The following is a 10,048-nucleotide window of genomic DNA, read 5'->3' on the forward strand; positions in this document are numbered from 1 at the left end:
TTCGTTGAAGTGAATAGTACTAGAAATTTTTCGTTAAAATTCTTTTTTATATAAGGTAATTATTTAGCGTTTTGCTTGGACGTTGCGCAGGAGAAAGAAAAGCCAAGATGTAGGTGTATTATTTTATCTTAAAAATGGAAAATGTAGAGTAGAAACTGGAAACTCTAGATGGAGCGTAAAAAAGGAAGAAGAGGTATACGCAAGAAAAAGATGGCAGACAATAGACATGGTTGGATGGTGGGCATGGATGGAGAACTGGATATAGATCATAGATAAGGGAAAACCGCAAACGTGGGGAGGTGGGTGGTAGGGGCTGATGGCTGATGATAAAAATTGTTGGCCGAAGGAAGCGGAGAAGAGGGGATTAGCCAGCCGATTAGGTGAGCACGTACATTACATGCGTCAGTCCAGTAGATGTACGCCAACGCACTCAGTCCAACTTTCAAAGTTAGCCAATTAGTCTCCCTCCTCTCCTCCTTAACACATCCAAAAACAGAAATTAGGCCCTTGCTGTGTGCGTGTGGATTTCCAGGTTTTTCAGTTTTTTGTATTTCCTCCTTCCTACAAACACTCCCCCCCACCCCACCCCACCCCACCCCACCCCCACGTTTTCTTTCTTCTCTGTTTGCTCTCTCTCTAAGTTTGGATATAATTTTTTATATATATATATATATATATTTTTTTTTTTTTTTGTTTGGATGGTTATATAGCTTAATATGATTATTATATAGCATTGGAGATCCCAATTCCACTTCCAATCCCAATTTCACTTCCAATCCCAATCCATATCTCTTTCATGTCTCGAACTCAAATACAAACTCTCACTCGCTCTCGCTTCGATTGATTGGATTCAGTTGTATTGAATTTTACAAGTATTATTTTTATTATTTATTATAATTTGAGTGAAATGTCTGGAATGTTGAGATTGAAGAAGGTTCAGCAAATAGCTCCACAGCTCCAGCAGCGCTTCTCTCAGACTCAGGTCTCCCCAATCTCCACGCACTTGAACCACCTCCACCTCACAACCCATCGCCGACGAGACTCCTTCATCGGACTGCAGGAGCGCTACAAATGGGACCACGGCGGCTCCGCCGATGTTCGTACCCGCAAAATCAGAGCCGAGGCCAATTGTCCCCGATGTTCTTTCAACCGCATGGACCTCCTCTTCTCCGATCGCCGCTTACCCAACTTATCTCCTTCTCCTCCTCCACCAGATGATTCCACCACCAAGGCCAAGGCCGCCTCCACCTCTGCAACATCTGCCTCTGGAAACTCTGACTCTGAGATTCGTCAGTATCAGGCCCTCAATCTCTGCCCCAATTGCAAAACAGCCTACTACTTCCGACCCCACCAGATTGCTCCCCTCCAGGGCACCTTCGTAGAGATTGGGAGGCTCACCAACACCACCACCTCCTCCTCCTCCTCCTCTTCCAATCGCAGCGCCACCAAAACCAACAACTCTGACAACAACAAGAAGTCCCATTCTTCCCGAAATGGCAGCAATAACGGAGGAGCAGATTCCGAGCCCAATACTAATAACAACGGGCTGAGGGTGTCTTTCTGGGATAGTTTGAGGTCATATGCCAATGGGGCGGACCCACCTGAGAACTGGCCTCCGTCTCCGCCCCCAGGCAATGGACTGGCCGTGCATACTCCCCCGGGCCCTCCTTTTGCCCCTGGAGTTAATGTCATTCGGGCTTCTGTGCCCCCTGGGACTAGGGATGCTGGAGACAAGAATGCTTGGGGCGGTTCCAATTTGGGAAACAATTTGCCCACCCCTAAGGAGATCTGCAAGGGTCTTGACAAGTTCGTTATAGGCCAACAAAGAGCCAAAAAGGTAGCTTTATTCCCTTTTCGTTTCTTTGTTAGCATTTGGGTGGAGTGTGGATGGATAATTTTTGTATAAACGTTCTGTTGCAGGTGCTCTCTGTGGCCGTTTATAACCACTACAAAAGGATATATCACGCCTCCTTAAAAAAAGGGTTCGTTTTCATTTTTATTTTTCTTGATCAAATTCATGCTGCAATTACTCATGCCATTTCATTTTGTCTTTCAACCAACAATGCAACACATGTTCACTAGTCATGATCCAATCCCAATATATACTTGAGAACTCACTATCCGTATGTACTTCTAAACTCCCTAGCCGAAAGATCTTGGTCATAATAACAGTTTTGTAAGCAGTTGGACAATTCATACGATTGTTTCTGTGGATGTATTTAATACAACTGAACCAATGGATTTGTATGCTAGGTCAGGAGCAGAATCAGGAATTCCAAACAAAGTAGATGACGATGATAAAGTGGAGCTAGAAAAGAGCAATGTGCTCTTGATGGGCCCAACTGGCTCCGGTATGATTTCTTCTGAAGCACCTGGAAAAAAACCGGTGCTCCACTTATAGTCTTCTTATCTTTGGACTAATCATCTAAATCCAAACCTGGCTATCTGGAAGTTTAAGTTAGAAGAACCTTTAAGAAGTTAACCTGCCCTTCTAACTGTGTTATTGTATGCAAAACAGGGAAGACCTTGCTTGCAAAAACACTAGCTCGCTTTGTGAATGTTCCATTTGTCATTACAGATGCAACAACTTTAACACAGGCAAGTTGATTTATGAAAAGTATTATGAATTGAAAATAGAACACAAAATCTAGCCTATGGACCAAGGTTGGTATCTTTATTTGATTTAATGATCTTGGCATACTTGGTTTTTTTTGAAAATTACGGACTGAGTGCAATTGGATAATGAGGGTCAGCATGGAATATAGAAATTCACTGTGTCCAGCTTTACATAATAACTTACCACGATGCATTCTTTTTAGGCTCAATGTGCATGCACATATGCGCGCACACATTATTATTGTTATCTATTACTGCATAACTGAAAGAGGCAAATACTGCTATTTTGCAGGCTGGTTATGTTGGAGAAGATGTTGAATCAATATTGTATAAACTACTAATGGTATGAGATGTTTGAATATTTCGGAGTTACAGTTCAAAAGCCATCCAACTTGTTGTTTCTTATCCTTGCAGTAATATGTTTCATCTTTATTTCCAATTTTCTGGAGGAATGTGTGCATGCATTTGTATGTGTTTTATTCTTGCCCTTTGTATTCTGAACATCTAATACTCTTTGAAATTGTATGACTTCCCTTCTTTCGTTGCGATGTGAGTGTATGAACTATGAATATAGCCTTTTTCCTCCTCTTCCCCCTCACCCTTGCTTGTTATTTTATATGATTGTTAATGCGTTATGGTTGCACTTCTATGTAACTAATGAGAGGGGAGGTTCCTGAGGATACTGATGGTCATTTCCATGCAGTGGATAGGTCACATCAAACTTGTAAGGACAAAGTTACTTCTTTTGAACTCTATGAGTGGGCAAAATTAATAATTTTCTTGCTCGTATTCTTCATCCACATGCTCATGTACTGTTCTCATTTGATTTGGCTGGTCTAGTTAGAGTGGTTTTTGATATAGCAATGCAAATTTCTGCTGACTCAACGACATCTAACTATCTAAGTCATCTACAAAACTTTCCATGTTCTGGTACTTTTTGTTGTTGTTCTTGATTGTAAGCATTCATTAGTCTTCTAACCTTGTGCTTGCCTTTTATATTCATATCAGTTAACTCACATAGTTGATCCTGTAAATAGGCAGCTGAGTTTAATGTACAAGCAGCTCAACAAGGGATAGTTTACATTGACGAAGTTGACAAGATAACCAAAAAGGTGCTGCATTTGCCCTTTCTTATTTTATTTTATTGATCATGGTCATAGGTATCATCAAAGTCTTAGTTTCTTCAGATTTGGTTTTCAGGCTGAGAGTTTAAACATTAGCAGAGATGTTTCAGGAGAGGGTGTTCAGCAGGCTTTATTGAAAATGCTCGAAGGAACTGTGAGTCAGTTGCTAAACACTAAAGTGTTGCTCAGAAAATTATTTATTTACCAACTAATTTATCTTGTTTGGATGCACGGAAACAAATTGAATTGTTGCTGTTGCGTTCTCTAGTCAGTACTCTTTTAGTGTCTTTTAAGTCCATGACAGATGTAAGTATCTTTTTATGTATTTTTAATTTAGAACAAAGCAACTCTTATCAATTCGCTTTATTCTTGTTTTCTCAAATCAATCACTAAACATAAGGATCGATTATAAAGAGTGCCCATTTATATACACCAATTCGTTAGTTTTGAAAACTTGACATAGAATTCCAATTTTGACTTTGATTAGATCCTTAGCGAAAGCGCTAAGTAATCAAGCTACCATATGTAATAAAACCGAGGAAAAATAACATCAAATAGAAATGAGAAAGTAAATGCATACACATAAGAGAGAAAAAAAATCCCCAAAAGTAATATTTTGTTGTCTTCCCAATTACCTCAGTGTACATTAACTTCTCTAGCATTGCAAGAGAAACTTTGGAGTTGGTATTTGAAAATACTCCTAAAGTTGCAAAATAAAAATTGAACATTCTTGTTTTTTGTTTTGAGTTTTTGCTTTAATTTTTCTTGGGATGATTGTTCGTAGAAGCACAGACTAATTTTGTGCTGCATACTGCATTAAACGCAGGTTTATTTGTAATGTATTTTCATAGCCTTATAAAATCGGAGTTATAAAGTTATCAGCATGGTTTCTCTGACGACTGAAGAGTAATATATTTCTTCTTGTTTAGATAGTGAATGTTCCTGAGAAGGGTGCAAGGAAGCATCCTCGGGGTGATAACATACAGGTATAGAACTTTTAAGTTTCTGACATATTTTCTCACTCTCAAATATGTTAAATCATGCTGGTTATCCCACTGTTGTTAGAACCTAAGAATTCCTAATTCTATTTGGTATTGAATATATGCATATCCTTATACAACTCCTAATTGACCTATGTGCACCTTAAAATGTGTGTTCTTATTATTTTTTTTTTTCATTTAGAAATTTAAGCTGTAGGAGAAAAACTTTTTATTAAATGTTCCAAATTAGTAGTTGAGAAAAAAAGCTTGTAAGGGGAAGCGGGCAGGAAAGTTCAACTAAACAAAAAAAAAAAAAAAACTTCAAGAGCGCAGGGTTCCACTTGCATGATTCATTTCTAAGTTCTAACAAGCGGCACTTTGAGGCCGCAACTTATTTCTTTACATTTTAATTTTAAGTTATAACAACCCTGAACTATAACTTAAATCATAAGCCTAAAAAGGTCTGAAAAAACAAAACAGCCCAAAGTACCCTTGTGTGGACAGAAGTGCTGGTTGAGCAGCCTGGTATCCGGCCGAGCAGGATGCCGTCTAAGAAATGTTCTGCAGAAACTACAATTAAGATAACAAGTAATAACTTGTTATCAACTCAGATCTTTCAGTGAAGATGATTTACACCAACAAAATATTCCTAAGTAATTAGACAAAGACGTCCAAAGAGACAATGAAAACCACTTCGCCACCATGTCAGGAAGATTCTTGTATTTCTTTCCCTCCAATCTTTTTGAGCCAGACTGCATAAGGTCAGATTTCTGTGGCCTGGCCAGACATAAAAAACATCCTTATTTGACCCCTTTCTATACTTTTGAAATGAAAGAAGAATGCAATGCAAAATAAAAATGATCAGCAATTGCGCCAGTTTCTTGCACAAAACACGTTGATTTGAAGACAACAAAAGTTTTTTTTTTTTTCTGGGCATGTTACCAGTATTTTTTTTTTTTCCCATATGCCACCAGCCAAACCAGTTTTGTACTTTAGTAGGTATGCTCCCTTCCAAATCATGTTATAGTTATACAGATAACAGAAACTAGAACACTTTAATTTTCCAACATAGAAATAAAAAAGGGTTTACAGGAAGAAACATGTTTTGTCAAATCCAAGTGGATTCAATGAGATTACATCATTACCATATTGTGAAAAAAAGATCAGCATAGATTAGCAAACAAATTTTGGAAAAAGGAGTCACCATACCACTGTCTTCCCTGACACAAGTTCTAGAATTATTTCCGTAGTTTCAACCACTAATTTATACAAAACCAGATTGTGGTTTTTTTCCACGAGAAATTGAAAGAGCCTTCCTCCACAGCCAAAGAGTCCTACCTATTGGAATACACACCATGTTTACTCTTAATGATAGAACACCATAATTAATTAATCCTGCACTTGAGGGAAATGCCACAGCCATGTACCTTGACCACATTTATTCCTTTCTAGTAAATTTTGCAATTGCTAATCCTCCTCTTTCTCTTGATCACTGCACAATATTTAAATTTATTTGGTGGTACATCCTCTCTAATCTCATAACCTCAGTACTTGACAAGCTAAAAGGAAGCATGAAATATAATTGGGGTACTTTAAGACTGATTTAACAAGTAAATCTCTCTCCTGGAAAGACGATTTCCTTCAAAATATATTTGCATGCGAATTAGCCATAATTGAAGGCCCAAGTAGTACGTATGTCATCTCTTATCTCATGACCCAGTCCCCTAGCTAGGGACTTCCTCGTCCTTTCCTTCACGTTGATGCACTTATAGGCATAGTTGTTATCAAACCTGGGATTTACCCAAAACTTAGTTTCTGTTGAGAGTTATGCCATTTATATGCAGTTTTTTTTCCTAGTTTATTCATCAGCATTGGAGTGCTGTTGTTATGTAGCTTATTGTGCCAGGCTTTAGCTTTCTTGTTGAGCTGCATTTAGTCTTTGGTTTTTCCTATTGAGGACTTCTTGTCCTCTGCTCTGTATTTTTTCCTATTAATGAGCTTGCCTTATTAGCAAAACTAGTGAGATGACACAAGCTATGCATGTGAAACAATTTTTGCTGGAGAAGTTGAGAACAAGAAGAGGGAATAGTGTGGGAGAGAAAAGTATGGGAGGATTTTCCAACCTTTTTTTTCAATAATAATTGCTAATTACTATTTTCCTTTTGCCGTATGAACTTGTTTTTATTCAAGTAGTGTAAATAGGAGCATACTTGTTTTTTTCATACAGACATTACAGAATTAGACATGTACAACCTCAAAATGATAAATTCTATTTGGTTCCGAACCTTTTAAAATTAATTAAACTTGATACCTTAAGGACATGATTCGTGTGGAATCAGCTCAAAACTTAGAGGGGAGTGTTGAATTGTAAGTTGTGAGCTGATTAGTATTGATGAAATAAGCCTTGTGTTTTAATTGTGCATTCACTTGTGTCAAAGCATACAGTTATTTAATATATGAACGATAATTGATGTCTTTCTAAGCGTTACTCCATTGGGTATTTGGTTCTAAATTTTAACCACCATCCCAAAGAGGAAAATAAAACATAAGTCTTTACTTGCATCTAGTTATTAGTTATTTCTTACCAATATTCATACATATTGTTTCTCTTATGGTTTATTCTTAAAATGCTTGTAAATGATCTACAGATAGATACGAAAGATATCCTTTTTATTTGTGGCGGAGCATTTATTGATCTGGAAAAAACCATTTCAGAGAGGTAACCAAATGTATCATTCCCCTAATCATCTCTTGTTTCTCCCCCTCCTCTACCAAATTTTTTTCTCAAAAGAATCTGCTATGAAAGTATCTATCATTCTGACCAGACGACAAGATTCTTCTATTGGTTTCGGTGCTCCTGTCCGTGCAAACATGAGAGCTGGTGGTGTGATCAATTCAGTGGTGACGTCATCTTTACTTGAATTGGTATGAATCAGGGACCTTTCAAATCAGCGTGATGCATTAAAATTTAACACCCCTGCACCCCAAAAGAAGAATGAAAAAAAGTGAAAAATGAATAAGTTAATCGGAAAGAATTCCTGAAAATGGGGTCTAAATGCTACTCTTTTTATTTTCCAGGTTGAAAGTACTGATCTCATTGCTTATGGACTCATACCAGAGTTTATTGGACGTTTTCCAATGTTAGTTAGTTTATCAGCTTTAACTGAGGACCAACTTGTTCAGGTATACATAAATGCATTTGTTCTTGGAATCAGCACCCTTCTGGTTCTTGACCTGGTATCATTTCTGTTTGGTAGTTCTTTTTAACTAGTAGTCTCGTAGACATACAAATAGTTTAGTCAGAAAGCAAACCAGATGTATACGAGCCTGCTACACTTTTTAGACTGATGTACGTAGCCTGGCTTTCTTACATGTATAGAAGCATGTATTACCATTTTCTTCATATAACTTTTCATTTACAGGTCCTGATGGAACCAAAAAATGCTCTTGGCAAGCAGTACAAGAAATTATTTGGCATGAATAATGTAAGCATTTTGCGTTTGATTCTGTGTTTAGGAACGCAAAACCTAGCCCCACCCTCCCAAAACCTCTCTTCCAATGTGTTTAATTGAACTAGAGTCAAGCTTCTGTTTGATGAGACCTTGTACCCCACTTCAGGTGAAGCTACATTTCATGGAGAATGCACTGAGACTAATTGCAAACAAAGCAATGGCTAAGAATACCGGTGCCAGGGGTTTAAGAGCACTTTTGGAAAGCATTCTAACTGAAGCCATGTACGAGGTGTGCAAGAATCCATGGTTTTCGTAAAAAATAATTCTAGCATGGGAATGTTTTTAAATACAAAAAATATTTGCTAAAAAATTGTTTTGACGTGCTTGTCTCAGATTCCTGATGTTAAGACAGGAAAGGATAGAATAGATGCTGTAGTGGTTGATGAGGAGTCGGTTGGTACGGTAAATGCGCATGGATGTGGAGGGAAGATTGTTCGAGGGGATGGTGCATTGGAAAGATACTTGCATGAAATCAGCTTGAAGGACTCAATGGCATGATCCAACTAATGATTGCATGTGCATATTCCTTTATGGTTCTGTGAAGCGATCGCGTACTAACAATTTAAATATCAATCAACGTGTGCAGGAAAATGTAGAGGCGGCCGAAGGGGAGGCGGAGGGTGAATCAGAACAGTCATCCAGGGCTATGAGCATGTAACACTTATACCACCATACTCATTGTTACAAAAATCTGTAAAATTTTTGTATTATTATTCGTAAAAATAGCATTCATAATCTGGTGTAATTGCCCCTTCATAGAGATTAGATCATACCTTCGGTTGGAATCAAACTAAAAAGAAGAATTTCATTAGTGGATTTTAGTTTATACAGGCTATCACATTCTTTACAACATGTAATTTTGTAGTATGTTGACAAAAAAAAAAAAATAGTCATCTTATATTGGGCAAGGTGTAGATACCGTATAATATCATTTGTACTATAACCATAGACGATGGAATCCACATTTTTAAAGCAGCATGCTCTAATATTTTTGGCAACTAGGGCAGCTATCAACTTCTCCTTCCACACGTGGGGTCAAAACACGTGGACAACATATTTGTGTGATAATCAGCATATGGATGGCAAGCTGTAATTTCATATTAGATTGTGAGCACCCAATTTAAAACTAAGCAATTTAGCAAAAAATCAATAAATATTTTACTGTTAAGCTATGTGTCAATGATATAGTTTTGTTTTGGATTGAATCAGTGATATATTTTTATTAATTACACAGGTTAATGATGAATGCCACATAGGCTTCAAATCATTATATATATTTATAATTTGAATCTTCTATCATTCTCTCTCTATGAATGTCGAATGGACTTTAAGCTACTATAAATAAGGATTGACGAGTTGATTTGCCTACACGTCTTGCTTTTACTGCTATATCAGGAGTTACTCCACGTATTGCTTGACGTAAAACAGAAAGTGGATTTGTTTTTGTCTTTTGTTGAATCTTTTCCATGGCTCGATAGATAATTTGATACGCCAATGATTTTTTGTGAGTTCTTGAAAGTAAAGAAGTAATAAAATATTTCTTGTTATATCAAGAGGTTTGTTATTGCTTCTTTACTATTTCTTTCGTTATTACTTAATTATTTGTTTTATTCTTTTTTTTTTTTTGACACCGTCATTTAGCTATTGCAATTCTTTTTTTGGTAGCGGGTCACATGTATAGGACCAGCTGGGGCATTGGTTATGGTATGAAAGATATTTTAGAGGCTCATAAAGGCTCATTTACTGGCTATAAAATTAGGTAGGTCGCTAGTACAGTTCCCTATCTATAATTTTGCTATTTACTTAAATAGAGATG

The 10,048-nt window shown here is 37.2% G+C and overlaps 1 protein-coding gene across 1 annotated transcript; it reads left to right on the forward strand.

The window, feature by feature from the left end:
- Nucleotides 1-316: 316 nt before the first annotated feature.
- On the forward strand, nt 317-9,130 carry LOC137726130 (CLP protease regulatory subunit CLPX3, mitochondrial-like). Its single transcript, XM_068465005.1, is given in 17 exon segments — nt 317-367; nt 370-380; nt 904-1,837; nt 1,921-1,982; nt 2,254-2,351; nt 2,519-2,598; nt 2,909-2,959; nt 3,654-3,728; nt 3,817-3,894; nt 4,670-4,726; nt 7,369-7,439; nt 7,546-7,645; nt 7,799-7,903; nt 8,143-8,205; nt 8,339-8,461; nt 8,566-8,724; nt 8,819-9,130. Coding segments are annotated over 17 exon segments (2,190 nt in total). The 3' UTR covers nt 8,891-9,130.
- Nucleotides 9,131-10,048: the final 918 nt, after the last annotated feature.

The sequence above is a fragment of the Pyrus communis genome, chromosome 2, assembly GCF_963583255.1.
Source record: "Pyrus communis chromosome 2, drPyrComm1.1, whole genome shotgun sequence".
NCBI lineage: Eukaryota > Viridiplantae > Streptophyta > Magnoliopsida > Rosales > Rosaceae > Pyrus > Pyrus communis.